General features: G+C 39.7%; 2 protein-coding genes across 4 annotated transcripts; one reads left to right on the top strand and one right to left on the bottom strand.

Moving 5' to 3' along the window:
* Nucleotides 1–1140: 1140 nt before the first annotated feature.
* Nucleotides 1141–6974, top strand: LOC124275354 (myosin regulatory light chain 12B-like). Of its 2 annotated transcripts, none has more exons than XM_046710863.1 (5): nt 1141–1229; nt 2056–2278; nt 3997–4158; nt 4629–4696; nt 5552–6974. In XM_046710863.1, the coding sequence occupies exons 2-5, from the start codon at nt 2095–2097 to the stop codon at nt 5651–5653; spliced, it is 516 nt and encodes a 171-aa protein (XP_046566819.1). In that variant the 5' UTR covers nt 1141–1229; nt 2056–2094; the 3' UTR covers nt 5654–6974. The 2 variants fall into 2 exon arrangements, with proteins under 2 accessions (XP_046566819.1, XP_046566820.1); XM_046710864.1 differs by lacking the exon at nt 1141–1229 and adding an exon at nt 1722–1746.
* A 277-nt stretch (nt 6975–7251) lies between these two features.
* On the bottom strand, nt 7252–10764 carry LOC124275353. Of its 2 annotated transcripts, none has more exons than XM_046710861.1 (2): nt 10587–10764; nt 7252–8441 (listed from the first exon to the last, which is right to left on the bottom strand). In XM_046710861.1, exon 2 carries the CDS (start codon nt 8372–8374, stop codon nt 7631–7633), a length of 744 nt encoding a protein of 247 aa, XP_046566817.1. In that variant the 5' UTR covers nt 8375–8441; nt 10587–10764; the 3' UTR covers nt 7252–7630. The 2 variants fall into 2 exon arrangements, with proteins under 2 accessions (XP_046566817.1, XP_046566818.1); XM_046710862.1 differs by lacking the exon at nt 10587–10764 and adding an exon at nt 8788–8871.
* Nucleotides 10765–15770: the final 5006 nt, after the last annotated feature.

Genomic DNA, 15770 nt, shown 5'->3' on the forward strand with positions numbered 1-15770 from the left:
TGGGTGAGATTCTCTATTTATCGTACAAAATCATACAACCACCTATTCCATTTCGTAAAAACCATTCTACCATTACTTCAGAAAAGACTGGATTGTGATTGGGTAATAAAAGTCATTCAGAGGTATATAATCGCGTTAAATTCCTCTGGTTTTCCAACACAGTATATGTATTTGTTATAAATCTTAATAACGCGGTTATGGTAGGATATAATTTAACCGTATAGAATTTCAACGATTAATTGACAGAAAATATCACAAAACACCAACATGTTCCATTGGTATCCAAGCTCATGGAGGTCTGACTTCACAGACAGTGAACGTTAGACATTATTGACAGTTTGGGGTGGGAATAAGTACGTTTAGCAGCATGTCTGTTTGTTTTGAAGAGATGGAGCGGTTGGTTGGTTGGTTGTTAACACCGTACCCAGCAATATTCCAGCTATATGGCGGCGGTCTGTAAATAATCAAGTCTGGATCAGGCAATCCAGAGATCAACAGCATTAACATTGATCAACTCAATTGGGATATATAATGACATGCGTTAACCAAGTCAGCGAGCTTGACCACCCGAATCCGTTAGTCGCTTATATTGCGACGAGCATGGTTTATTGATGACCAATTATAGAGCGAAATGGACAAGCGTTTGCACACGTAACAGCTGAGAAGCGGACACCAATCAACGAAGTGACCGGACTGTCAGTGACTATCTAGTTTGGTTCTTTAAAACTTTCAGTCCAGCGTCCATACAAACGAGGTGCAAGCTAGGTTCCCTCCTTTTTCAAATTCAAATCCTGTTTGGATTCCTGGTAAAAATGACGCCAGTACCTCATGCTTGTAGATAGAAACGGGGGGCTTGGCTTGGCGGGCTCAGTGAATACTGGCCGTGTATGTGTCATTATGAGTGGCGAGTGATTGATCTGCCCCAACATTTTCAGCCAATATGTTATTTTACGAATGCTTCTATTTTCTGTTACTTGGCTAAGAATTGTTTGAAACATGGAATTTAATTCATCTTATCAATATCCATGAATAAAATGGCTTGTGGATCCAATAAACTCTTTGTCTGAAATACTTTTAAAACCTCAAGCCCAAAGTAATGACGTCATTCTACCTATCCCATACTGGAATGTTATATTACAGCATTTCGAACGAAAGCTTCCGTAGGACATCACGCCGCGCATGTGCAGTTAGATTTCCGTTCAACGACTAACAGTCTCGACAACTTGCAGGTGGGTGCGACTTTAAACCAAATATTGTTCTTTATTGCCTTTCGTCCACTTTGCACATCTTTCTTTTAAGCTGAATAATTAAATTGGGTGTGTATGTAAGCAGTCGTAGCTTTCGTTAACGTATATATTTTATAGTTATTGTCGTGGAAATGGATTGGATTTTTGACCTAATTTAGCTTCCGTCTGGATGTTTGTCATTCATTGAATACGAGATATGAATCACTCGGATGTGACGTTCCTTAAATCAAGGTTACTTTAGACCAAATAAGGAGTCCCTGCTAGAATGTTACTGTTTTGCTCAGAAGAGTTACTGTACAATGCAAAACTGACTTCCTGATAGTATTTAACAATTGAGCCCTGACACCTGCGATCTTCGCCTAAAGCAGGTGGTCGGTCAGGTTTGACGACTAGTGAACAGTTGACATTGGTTTAGCCTTTGGCTAAATTGACATTCACCTCAAATCAGGTGATTGATTCAAGAAAACATCATTATTCGTTGTTGTGAACGACTGAACAGGTAGAAACAGTTCTCTTCGCTCATACACTTCATGTTATGGACTAAACCTCTTATAATAAATAATATAGTATTGGATTAGAAAGTGATAACCTTCCTTAATTTGAAGTCCATGTATGTCTTGCATGTTTGAATTATGTCCACTTTTGTTCATTGAAAGTAATTATTTTATTAATTGGCTCTGCTTTGAACAATTTGTTTTCGCTTCCAGCAAATGGAACCTACTGTAAATCCAAAGGGTGAATTTCCTGTTTACAGAAGAGCCCAAAAGATTGATGAAATGTATACAAAACTGTTTCTTTTTTTCTTCAGATATTTCTTTTCGTGTTCGTGTATCCGCTAATCACCAAAATGTCAAGCAGAAAGACCAAGGCAAAGACCACCAAGAAGAGGGCCCAGCGTGCCACTTCCAATGTCTTTGCTATGTTTGACCAAGCTCAGATCCAGGAATTCAAAGAAGCTTTTAATATGATAGACCAGAACCGAGATGGTTTTATTGACAAGGAAGATTTGCATGATATGCTTGCATCAATGGGTAAGTAATAAATAATAAATATGTTTATTTGTTCTTTGTACTTAAGGAATTTGAAGTGGTTATTGATGAAAGAATATGCTTGATTTGTTGTGATCTATTCTGAAACATGAATAGAAACTAAAATATATCCTTTTTTTATGAAAAAGGAAACCTGTATTTTGTGGAACCTTTTCAATCAGCAGCTTAAATTCATAAGTCATTGTATGTTGTGTCATATATCCGCCACTTAAAAATATGCTGATGTTTGGATGTCATTAGCCTGATGCTTGTTATGATTTACCATAACAAAATATATAACCACTGCTTCTATATAATATCAAGAACATTTCTTAGAAGGTGACTTTCCCTTGATGTCAAAAGCCTGATTCTTGTAAATTCAGTTCAGTCAAGTAATTTCAGCTGGCAGTAAGCTAAGAATAAGAATTTGAATAAAATGAAGCTCATAGCAAAAATTCGGGTAAAATGCTGTCTTTAACCAAAAAAAACCAAGTTGAGTGGGCCACTGACAAAAGTGTTTCCAACACATCATCTTCATAAACATTTTACTCTTTAGAATTTTAGAATGTTTTAACTTACTAATACCATTAGTTCTAAAAACATTTTGTTGAATATGGCAAATCTCCTGTCTTGCTTGTTTCTATTTTTCACACAAGGATAATTAATTAAAGTGCATTGCTCACCGGGATTGCTGAAAATAGTTTATGTTGGTGGACAGATATATACTGTAATTAATCAAGGGTTTCGTGGTTGGCTGCACATCATTTCAACACAGGCTAATTGTCCTGCTCTGACTGACTGACTGAGTTTGGTTTTAAGCCGCTTTTAGCAATATTTCAGCAATATCACGGCGGGGGACACCAGAAATGGGCTTCACTCATTGTACCCATGTGGGGATTCGAACCCGTGTCTTCGGCGTGAGGAGCCAACGCTTTAACCACTAGGCTACCCCACCGCCCCTTGTCCTGCTCTGAACCATTAGCGGTTGCAAAACTGGTTTGGTCTAGTTTTTACGAAAGAAATAATCTGACTGACAGTAGATACAAACATATAAACACTTGCTGCAGTAACACCAATTCCACACATTGACAAACTGAGATATCATTCATGTTTTATGTCCTGGTTATGAATATGTTAGGAATATATTTGTATCATGTCTAAATGGTTAATGGTCTTACAAAGGAAACACTTCCTTCTATCAGCAAACTGTGTTCCTGGTGATAACAAATGCATTTTCACTGATTAGAAACTTGGGTACTGTACCATGTGTACAGGGTGTGATTGTACTTTGTTTTCACTACCTGCACCAGGTGCAACCAAATGAATTTATCAGGTTGCACCATCAAAATATTGCCTGCTCCAGGTTATAATTATTTTTACAACAGATGATTCTTTATCAGGAGAGTGAGAAGGGTATTCATGATGACCAGTACAGTGATAAACAACAGTCAGTTGGTTAGAGGTGGATATCTGACCTAGGAAATAGAGTGAACAACAGTTGTATGAAACATAAGGCACCACTAACTTCAGTTCATTATAACTGGGGGTAGTGGAGTAGCCTAGTGGTTAAAGTGTTCGCTTATCATGAGGAAGGCCCAGGTTCGATTCCCCACATGGGCACAATATGTGAAGCCCATTTCTGGTGTCCCCAATTTTCTGTCAGTTTAAGTTCAGAACACTACATTGATAGGTTTTGATTATCTTTTTGTGTTTGTTTCAAGGTAAGAGTCCAACAGAAGCTTATCTCGATGAAATGATGAATGCTGCACCTGGACCAATTAACTTCACAATGTTTCTCACAATGTTTGGAGAGAAACTGAATGGAACTGACCCTGAAGATGTCATAAAGAATGCATTTGCTTGTTTTGATGAGGACAGTACAGGTATGTTAAGTTATATTTGATGGTGATATTTATGTCTACATCCTCTCTACTGGATGACAATCTGGAGGGATTTTAGCTGTGTCTTGGCAAGCAAAGTGGTCAGTTTTTCTTTGACTTGCGACATCTATACCACTTTGCATATCACAAATAGGTCCATTCATGTACCCATGAAGATCGGGTTAGAATTGGACCTCAGCAACCCATGCTTGTCATAGGAGGTGACAAATGGGATCAGGTAGTCAGCCTCGATGACTTGGTTGACACATGTCATCTTATCCAAATTGCATAGATCGATGTTGATCACACTGTTGCTCACTGGATTGTCTGGTCCAGACTTGATTACCTACAGACCTCCGTCTTATAGCCGGAATATTGCTGAGTGTGACATCAAACAAAAACATCAAGTATGGATGCAAATATTTCATCTTCAGTGTTGCTGTCCGATGTTTACTTGGTATTGTTCATTGCAGGCCTCATCCCGGAAGAGAGGTTAAGGGAACTCTTGACGACCATGGGGGATAGGTTTAATGATGAAGATGTAAGTATGAGATGCTGTGTGAACATGCTTACATTACAAAGTCACTTTATATATTTCTAGATTAGATACAGTATGGCTTTGCTGACAGATATGATTCTGCAGCATAATAGGTCCATGGGATCCCATGCTTTTTATCAAACTTAAGGACAAGTTACTAATAGATTAGCAGAGGTACCTGGATTAGGTGCTGACAAACACATATAGTGTGATATGACTAATAGTGCTGACTTCAATGTTAACAGTTTCATTCACTTAGCCTGTCACTTTGGAATCAATTGCATATTTGCTAGGTGCGTAGAATTATTACTGAAGACACAGCGTCCATCGTCTAACAGATTACATGACCTCTGGTCAAAAGATGGTACAGGTTGTTTTCCTGCCTGACGCTCTGTATCAAAGCATGAAACAGGACTGGTCAGCTCAGGATTGTCTGCGTGGCATATCCAAATTACAACATGGCCTGGTGTCATAGTGGACTAGCTCTTTAAAACTAGCCCAAGCTGTAACACATTAACATGCATGTCACTATGTAAATGTAATAGAGTGAAGTTAAGCCCCTTTTTTCTTCACGTCACTTATTACTGTAGACGAAGGCTTACTCTGATTTAATGCTGAAACTGTCATCACACTGACAATTAATTTTTAAAAAAAATTAAAATAAAATATAATTAAAAACGAAAAAAAATGTTGAACTTTCAATAGTAATTGAAGGATTTTGTTATTTAATGATGTTGTAATTTTTGGAAAAGTACATGTATGAATGGTTTCAAAGTGTATATGGGGTTGTATGGTGGTCTGTTTCAAAGTGTATATGGGGTTGTATGGTAGTCTAATTAATGCCTTTCTTTGTTCCAGGTAGATGAAATGTTTCGGGATGCACCAATCAAGAGGGGTAACTTTGACTACATAGAGTTCACACGGATTTTGAAATACGGGAAGAAAGAAAATGATGAATGAACTTTGGTGCTATTTACCTTTGGAACAACACCTTTGTACAGCACTCCGAAAACAAGACGGGCATTGACAATACTTTAGGCCTGTCCTTAGTGGACTGATAGGAAGCACAGATGTACCTTCTTTGTCCTTAGCTTGTTAAATGGAAGATACTGGACTTCATAATCCTTATATTATGATTATTTGTCTTATGATTATACAAGTAGCTAGAACATATGAGGCTTTTACTCTGCCTTTGTCAATCAAACTCTTATATTCTTCATCTTTACTCCTACCCCTGATGAAGCAGAGATGATGGGTGCAATGTAGGTGATTTTGCCACTGCTGATGACAGGTCTCTTGTCTATGTTTCACTTGTAGTCATTTTCTCTGCTTCTTCGGAGGAATATATATTTGTGTTCATTCTAATCCCATTTATTTCTTGTATACTCTGTCATGTCTCATTCAATGCTTTGTCTGCTTTAAGATCTGTTCATTTCCTGTTGTTGTTTTTCAAACTGCCTGTTATCCCCCGTAACTTTGGAAGAGACCTTTGAAGTAGTGCCAGGGTATGAACCAGGGTGAACGTGGTAGGAAGGATATTATTATTTCATAGGAACTTTATGGGACATGGTTACTTCATGATATTCAGTGAATCATTCATGCAGTTTTACATCTCTCTCTCTTGTTAATCCTGATCTTTGTTTGTACTTATCATGAGGTCATATCATTATCAAACAATTTTGGTCTCTGATGCTAGTGTTGACAAGTACGATACTAGTATTGACCAGTACTAAGCATTTCTGAAACAGAATGACACTATTTCTCACTCATTAATGCATTGATTACATTGTGTAATCCATTTCGAAGCTCATGTCATACTTGATTTCAGTGCATATTATTTAGGAAATCAAGTATCATTGCCTTAAGCATTGGAAGCTATACAGTGTTATTCTGGTCTCTTTGTTCTTTATTTTCCCTTATCATTTGATTCATAATTAAGTGACTGATTGGTGCCTCAGTCGGATTTGATTCCCTTCATCTTTCAAGTTTCTTCCGTTGAAATTGAAATTGTAATGATTTTAATGTGAACATTCCATGATGAATAATTTTTCCACACTGAGTTAATACTTAAGTGCTTCATTTTTCTGATGTTAAATCAATTTGTTGATTGGTTTTGGGGATCATGTGCATATGCTGGGAGTTATTTTAAGTAAACCCTTAAAGGGACCAACGGCATTGATTTCAGGATGCGTTTTGTCTGAACAAATAATTGTTGCACGTCATATGGTATTCCATACGTTACCATTTTATATTTACTGAATAAAATTTTGCTTAACAAATCCTTCCATGTTTGTCTTATGAGTTCAATGTAGATGAAAGACCATTTAGTTTGTTCCAAGTTACGTCAGTGTGTCGACTTGGGTTAAAAGGCAAAGAGTGAAATCTCTCTGTGATAATGCAGTCTCCCTGAAGATCTTGGGTTTGAATGGAGCGATTGAGTGAGTATGGTTTTACCCAGCTTTTGTAATATTCCAGCTATATCACAGCGGGGGGACACCAGAAATGGGCTTCTCACATTGTACCCATGTGGAATGGAACAAAACAAACTACATGTACATTGTTTTTCTTTATAAATTTAGAACAAAATATCACAGACATGATTAAGAAAGTAGAACAGAATATCCTATCGGAGAATCATAATGGATACCTAAAAAGACATGAGAAGTGTAAGAGCTACTCACTTAACATTGGCATACCACTACTTCGGTGGGGATGAGGAATATTCAACTCTGAACACAGCCAAGTTGTATTTGGATACTGGCTAACAGCAAACTAAACTTTCATTACCTAGATATAATATTCAACATTGTTACAAGAAAGGAATGTGAAAAAGTGGTTTGGAGTGGCACTTGTGGTTTGTTATTTCGAGAGATGTTAGGAATTCAACAGCAACAAAATAATTCATGATTTAAATGCATTCCTTGCATGAAGAGAAGATCATGAAAATGAAAATTTGGTTTCATCAAACTCAGGATCAAGTTTCTGTGTTGTAAAACGCAGCTTTTTCATAGCTTGATCAAACTTTGTGTTGGATTCGAGAATCTGAGCCCTGACTTTGTCTCTTTCATCATCCCCCTTGGTGCTCTGTAAATACTCTTGGACAACAGCTGGTCGGTTGAATTCGGGATTAAGATATGTTTGAGCATATGGCAAGGGTTGATAACTCATCCAGCTTTGATTTGGAGGAATAGTCGTCCGTAACGGCCTTGACCTTTCTACTCTGTCGTTTGCTTCGGAGGGTTGCTGTTCAGTCTTTTGTGCAGACGAATGGACTGGTTTTTCTGGAGGCAGGCCGCGTTTGCGCCGCATGTTTTCACTGTTACGATCACTGCAGCACGAACAATACAACGTTTCGTTGCTGTCCCATGTGTCTGTCTTCACGGGAATAGCAGCACTGTACTTAGCGAAATGGAGGTAGTCAGCCACCAGTTGATCGACAGACGTGTCTGTTTGATTCACAGGCTTCCGGGGCTGCGGTTGGGGTCTCGGTTTCTGTGATGGGGCTTTCCTTGGATCTGGTGGTAGAGTTTGAATAAGAATTGGCCGGTTGTTGAGACGGACTTGCTGGACATTTCTGGGGGATGCTCCCGAGGAGGACGAGAGAAATGACTCCTCCTTAATGGGTGCAAGATGATTCATTAAGGCTCGGGACATTTCATAACGTGTCTTTGAATCCCCCATTGTTGTTCTCGTTTTTAGAAAAGCTAGCCTTGCTTCAGCTGTAGCCCCTCAGAATGCTCATTGTTGTCTGAAATAAGAAAATATTTTGTTCGTGAACGAGTATAATTTTTGCCACCACTTTTAGAAACAAACAACCATGCAGTTAGATCTAATGACTGTTTATATCAACAACGTCACTTAAGAATACTTTCGCAGTTATAGAGGTCTAATCGATAATCAGATAACAAAATAGTTCATTGGGAATGTTTAGCAATAATTTTCGCTGGTGTTTTAACCTCTTGCTAAACTTGGTACTCTACGCAGAGTCGTTCTTTTACCATATTGCATTCGGTAAAACCGTGTCTGTTTTATACAAACCTTTGGAATGATAGTAAATGCCTGTTTTGGTTCAATACATTAGTGTACCTACTTACGTGATGTGTCAAGAGAATATCCTGTACTGTCACGGACAATCTATTATGACGTCACAATATGATGTCTATTAGCTATAACGTAAGACTTGTTGCCAATAACTCGCGATTATCTAAACGTACTTTTTAAAACTCAAATAAGATTTTCTAGCGAATCTTGTCAAAGAAAACAGGGACCACTTAAACAAAGCTATCTTACCGGTCCGCTACGACAATTGTAACACCTATTCGTTAAACATAGGCTTACGATCGTCGTTCGCTAAGATCGCTTTGTGCAAGTGGATTCATACACTATACATTTCTGGAAGTAGACGTCAATCTTTTGTCTTGGGTAGAACAAAATATTGTGTTGCCGTTGGTGCCGTTACATACAGGCACGAATATGTGGCAGTTAATTCATGTCTGGGTTCAGTCAGGGTAACAACAAGTACCACCCTTAACGTATGTTGGTATGACGCGGTCCAAGCACTGACCATTTGCTCCCTGTCAATCTCTATCCACTCCAGATCACGGATGCGGTCCAATGTAAGAATAACGCTAGAACTTTCTTAATATTAAGAAAGCAATATCATGGTAGGGTGTTCCGATCGTTGGACATCCATCATGTTAATGTAGCAGAATCCACATTACACAATAGTTTGACCGGTCGATATTTGCTTTATTCAGTTCATTCTGCCTTGTGAATGCCCTGGCTTTTCAATATGGACATGTGGCTAGCGTCAAATCTCTGAATTTTTATACAAGAATATTTTTTTTAAATTAAAAGAAAATCTGAACTGGCTTCATTTAGGCCTTCACATTTCAAAATGGGTTGTGTTCAAGGGGAAATAATGTAGTTCAGGAGACGCGAGACAGACAAGAGGGGGTTTCTAGACCTTGAAATGATATATGCTGATGTTATGTGGGTGGGTCTAGTTTTGTTGAGTAACGACTCAATCGTGTATATAAACACAGTTGCATTCTTGTCGTGTCTTTCCTTCGTAATATATCACATTCCTACAAAATGAGTCTCCGAGTACACGATCCTTTGCTACTGATAATAATAACTGTTCACAATGAATTAATCTCTTCAGTCACATGTCTGACTGTCAAGTCTTACGCGGACTCAATATCCGTAACTTCCTTTCATTATTACCAACCGGAGCGCATCGAGTTCATACACCGGACACCGTCAGTGCGCTTCGGGTTTGACACGGTATGGGGCCTCGTACGGGTTATGTTTCATGGAAATCGTCAGAATATTGTTAACAGTATTTCTTTAGCTTGAGCAAAGTAATGTTTAAAAGAATGAGTTCTATAAGAGCAACTAATGTCTACATAGTTGAACTGTTAGACTATTACATGTATATCATCACATGCACAGTTGTTTAGACTATTATTTGGAGTGAATAAACTACAAACTGGTAAGGGAGTAATCCCGATCACAAGCTGTTTACACTTTGTTGACATCTTTATTATAAGAAACTGTCGTAAAGCATAACGAATCGTTCTTCTACAAGATCTCACAATTCTGAAACACATGGCGTCAAAGGAACATAAATGTACTTTCATAATGTACAACCCCAAAAGGGCCCTTCTGTTTTGCTTGTAGCCATGTCAGCTGACATTGACCTCCGTCAAAGAATTTGCAAGACATATAAATACCCCCTCCGCACACCTACCATATGTATTCATACTGACATAATATAAACACATAAATGTGCCTTAGAGACTTTTGTGTGTCTTAGACACACCTATGACATCTAAGACCCAGTCTGTAAACGTTTACTATAAAAGCCGGCAGATCATCAAACAGTACTTACCTTTTGTGTGGCAGGTGAAATAGACTATACTCGCGTCGCTCTTTCAGTGTTGTTATAGGAAAGGAATTAACTGTGTTAAATTTTAACGTCTATTCTGCCTTTAGCCATTCCGTGCCAAACATCTTGTTTTGAGCAACGAAGTCGACCCAATCAGTTATTCTTAATCTATCAATCGATATTTCAGGTGGAGTACACCTCCGTATCTAATTGGGAGCCCTATCACGTAACGGTTATCTCGAAATAAGGTAAATAATAAAGTTTAAATTTCGAATGAAAAATACAAACATGACACTCCCAAGATATTTGTACAAACTGCATGAACTAGAGAGTATTAAATTTGGATCAACATTAAAAGAGTAGGTATGCCTTGATTTGGCGTTATATCGAGGTTTGACCATCCACTGTTGGTGTGGAACGATAAGGGATACTCTGAACAATATTTACATTGTACCCCGTCTCGGTCTTGGGTTGAGCACTCACATAAGCATACACAATGTGACTGAGGATTATGTTGGGTACAATACACCGGTCAGCTGGCCTGTCCCCCGGGGCAGTGTTATGTACAGTGTGTGTCAATACCCCCTGTATGTGGGTATAATGTGTACCCGTTATGTAATAGCTGGAAAAATGACGGGGCCGAGTCATAACGCGCGCCACCCCACACAGGGAGGGTTTGAACATTTCGGGGAAGGAATGTTATCGCGATTTATGGAGCTGTTTGTCGGGTGGATTAGTGCATACTCACCAGGCTTGCATATTTCACTACCTACCCTGGTTGTTTAATTTTAATCTTCTAGTCTTATATTACACGACCCACCGTGTTTGTCTAATGGTGTCCTAAAAGCCCTATATTCCACTACCCACCGTATTTGTCTAATGATGTCTTTTAGTTTTACATCCGAATTGCGTTGATCGATTGATCACTGGATTGTCTGGTCGAGGTTCGATTATATACAGACCGCCGCCCTACAACTGGATTATTTCTGTGTGCGTCGTTAAACAACAAACAAGCAAATGCTAATTAGTCTTATATTCCACTACCCACCGTGTTGCATAGGCGGATCCAGAGTGGGGTGGGGTGTGTGTTTGCAGGGGAGTCCCCCCCCCCCCCCTTGTGCTGAAAGTTTGTTAAATGACCATTGAAACTCAGGTGAAAATGAAGTGTGCACCCCTCCTTTTCTCAATAGTGTGCACCCCCCGGCCCCCTTTCTAAAAAACCTGTATCCGCCCCTGGTGTTGGTCTAATGATGTCCTTTAGGTCCTATATTCCACTACCAAGTGTTGGTCTAATGGTGTCCTTTAATTCTTATATTCCATCACCCACCGTGTTGGTCTAATGGTGTCCTATATGTCTTATATTCCACTACCCAGTGTTGGTCTAATGGTGTCCTATAAGTCCTATATTCCACTACCCACCGTATTGATCTAATGGTGTCCTTTAAGTCCTATATTCCACTACCCACCGTATTGGTCTAATGGTGTCCTATAAGTCCTTATTCCACTACCCACCGTATTGATCTAATGGTGTCCTTTAAGTCCTGTATTCCACTACCCACCGTATTGATCTAATGGTGTCCTTTAAGTCCTGTATTCCACTACCCACCGTGTTGGTCTAATGGTGCCCTGTAAGTCTTATATTCCACTACTAACCGTGTTGGTCTAATGGCGTCCTATAGGTCTTATATTCCACTACCCACCGTGTTGGTCTAGTGGTGTCATATAAGTCTTATATTCCACTACCCAGTGTTGGTCTAATGGTGTCCTATAATTCTTATATTCCACTACCCACCGTGTTGGTCTAATGGTGTCCTATAAGTCTTATATTCCCTTACCCACCGTGTTGGTCTAATGGTGTCCTTTAAGACCTATATTCCACTACCCACCGTATTGATCTAATGGTGTCCTAAAAGCCCTATATTCCACTACCCACCGTGTTTGTCTAATGATGTCTTTAGTTTTACATCCGAATTGCGTTGATCGATTGATCACTGGATTGTCTGGTCGAGGTTCGATTATATACAGACCGCCGCCCTACAACTGGATTATTTATGTGTGCGTCGTTAAACAACAAACAAGCAAATGCTAATTAATCTTATATTCCACTACCCACCGTGTTGCATAGGCGGATCCAGAGAGGGAGGGAGGGGGATTTGCAGGGAGAAAAAAAAGAGAACACCAACACCACCACACACACACACACACACACACACACACACACACACACACACACACACACCCCTTGTGCTGAAAGTTTGTTAAATGACCATTGAAACTCAGGTGAAAATGAAGTGTGCACCTCTCCTTTTCTCAATAGTGTGCACCCCCCCACTTTCTCAAAAAGCTGTATCCGCCCCTGGTGTTGGTCTAATGATGTCCTTTAAGTCCTATATTCCACTACCCACCGTGTTGGTCTAATGGTGTCCTATAAGTCCTATATTCCACTACCCACCGTGTTGGCCTAGTGGTGTCCTATAAGTCTTATATTCCACTACCCAGTGTTGGTCTAATGATGTCCTTTAAGTCCTATATTCCACTACCCACCGTGTTGGTCTAATGGTGTCCTTAAGTCATTTTATACCACTACCCAGTGTTGGTCTAATGATGTCCTTTAAGTACTATATTCCACTACCCACCGTGTTGGTCAAATGGCGTCCTATAAGTCCTATATTCCACTACTCACCGTGTTGGTCTAATGGTGTCCTGTAAATCCTATATTCCACTACCCATCGTATTGATCTAATGGTGTCCTTTAAGTCCTATATTCCACTACCCACCGTGTTGGTCTAATGGTGTCCTATAAGTCCTATATTCCACTACCCACCGTATTGATATAATGGTGTCCTTCAAGTCCTATATTCCACTACCCACCGTGTTGGTCTAATGGTGTCCTATAAGTCCTATATTCCACTACCCACCGTGTTGGTCTAATGGTGTCCTATAAGTCCTATATTCCACTACCCACCGTATTGGTCTAATGGTGTCCTATAAGTCCTATATTCCACTACCCACCGTGTTGGTCTAATGGTGTCCTATAAGTCCTATATTCCACTACCCACCGTGTTGGTCTAATGGTGTCCTATAAGTCTTATATTCCACTACCCACCGTGTTGGTCTAATGGTGTCCTATAAGTCCTATATTCCACTACCCACCGTGTTGGTCTAATGGTGTCCTATAAGTCCTATATTCCACTACCCACCGTGTTGGTCTAATGGTGTCCTATAAGTCCTATATTCCACTACCCACCGTGTTGGTCTAATGGTGTCCTATAAGTCCTATATTCCACTACCCACCGTGTTGGTCTAATGGTGTCCTATAAGTCTTATATTCCACTACCCACCGTGTTGGTCTAATGGTGTCCTATAAGTCCTATATTCCACTACCCACCGTGTTGGTCTAATGGTGTCCTATAAGTCCTATATTCCACTACCCACCGTGTTGGTCTAATGGTGTAATATAAGTCCTATATTCCACTACCCACCGTGTTGGTCTAATGGTGTCCTATAAGTCCTATATTCCACTACCCACCGTGTTGGTCTAATGGTGTCCTATAAGTCCTATATTCCACTACCCACCGTGTTGGTCTAATGGTGTCCTATAAGTCTTATATTCCACTACCCACCGTGTTGGTCTAATGGTGTCCTATAAGTCTTATATTCCACTACCCACCGTGTTGGTCTAATGGTGTCCTATAAGTCCTATATTCCACTACTCCACCGTGTTGGTCTAATGGCGTCCTTATATTCCACTACCCACCGTGTTGGTCTAATGGTGTCCTATAAGTCCTATATATGTCCACTATATTCCACTACCCACCGTGTTGGTCTAACGGTGTCCTATAAGTCTTATATTCCACTACCCACCGTGTTGGTCTAATGGTGTCCTATAAGTCTTATATTCCACTACCCACCGTGTTGGTCTAATGGTGTCCTATAAGACCTATATTCCACTACCCACCGTGTTGGTCTAATGGTGTCCTATAAGTCCTATATTCCACTACCCACCGTGTTGGTCTAATGGTGTCCTATAAGTCTTATATTCCACTACCCAGTGTTGGTCTAATGGTGTCCTATAAGTCTTATATTCCACTACCCAGTGTTGGTCTAATGGTGTCCTATAAGTCTTATATTCCACTACCTATACAGTCTTGTGACAACCAGTAATTGTTATCTGAGAGTACAGTCCATGTTTGTCTGCCTATTATGGCGCCAAATATTCCCTCAGTGTGGATGGTGACGGGATTGTGTTTACTACCGTGGTCCCGTTGTCGATGACAAACACGCATAAAAAGTCGACATTCTCGCTAACATTATGTACTTAAAGTTTATGAGGCGTCTTCAGCAGACATACCTATCTCCTTATGTTTCCGCATGCCCTTGTAAGTGATATAATCTTGACCTCAGTCTCTTTAGAAATGCGTGGAGGAAACACGAAATAGTTGCTGCTCATAGTTTTCTCACAGTCTCTGAATTGTATTATTTTCACTTCTGCCCTGCCCTATCGTAATGTTCGAGACCTAAATGAAGCTAGTCCGTCTTACAGACCCTGAAAGAAATGTATCCAAGAAGAAATCCTATGCAAGTCTTTAATACGTGGCATGTCCAGATTACGGCAGTTTCAGTAAATGATGAAATTCTCTGGGTTCCTTATTGTTATCATTTATGGGAACCGTTTCTTTTGTGAAATATGTTCATTTCAGGGTCTAGATGTTTCTGTTTGAAATGTTGTGCTTGTTCTATCAACATTATACATGTATATTTAGAGACTCAGCGCCAGTCTAGGGGAAGAGACGAAATAGTTACTCGCCTTTCCGTGAGGTTCATGTTAGACAGCAAGTCCATTTTTTAAGTGTACAATACACTTACTGAATGTCAGGCTAACTTGGACCTCAAGGTCAAGGTCAGTTATTGTTTTAAACACTCGCAGAGAAGTAGAAATATTGAGGCTTCATTTTTATGAAAAAATGTGTATATACGTGCTAATGAATACCTGAGCACGCACAGGTTCTGTTCCAGGACAGGTGATGACTTGAACATTGGTGACAAACAATAGAGGTAGTGTGTTAACAGGTTTACAGCGTCTTCTCTTTAAACTGTAAGACACACGTCCCTCCAGAACAAGCATGTGTAAACATTACGCCCGTAACCTCTACAACGATGTTTCAGACAATAAGTACCGTCCCTGAC

This window comes from Haliotis rubra, unplaced genomic scaffold (genome assembly GCF_003918875.1).
Source record: "Haliotis rubra isolate DU_JTF1 unplaced genomic scaffold, ASM391887v1 Scf2, whole genome shotgun sequence".
Classification (NCBI taxonomy): domain Eukaryota; kingdom Metazoa; phylum Mollusca; class Gastropoda; order Lepetellida; family Haliotidae; genus Haliotis; species Haliotis rubra.

Bases quoted from the DNA above. Each gene is read 5' to 3' on its own strand.
- LOC124275354 (XM_046710863.1), top strand. From the start codon at position 2,095: ATGTCAAGCAGAAAGACCAAGGCAAAGACCACCAAGAAGAGGGCCCAG. The intron at 4,159-4,628 runs GTATGTTAAGTT...TGTTCATTGCAG, and splicing joins TTTTGATGAGGACAGTACAG to GCCTCATCCCGGAAGAGAGG. The intron at 4,697-5,551 runs GTAAGTATGAGA...TCTTTGTTCCAG, and splicing joins ATAGGTTTAATGATGAAGAT to GTAGATGAAATGTTTCGGGA.
- LOC124275353 (XM_046710861.1), bottom strand. From the start codon at position 8,374: ATGGGGGATTCAAAGACACGTTATGAAATGTCCCGAGCCTTAATGAAT.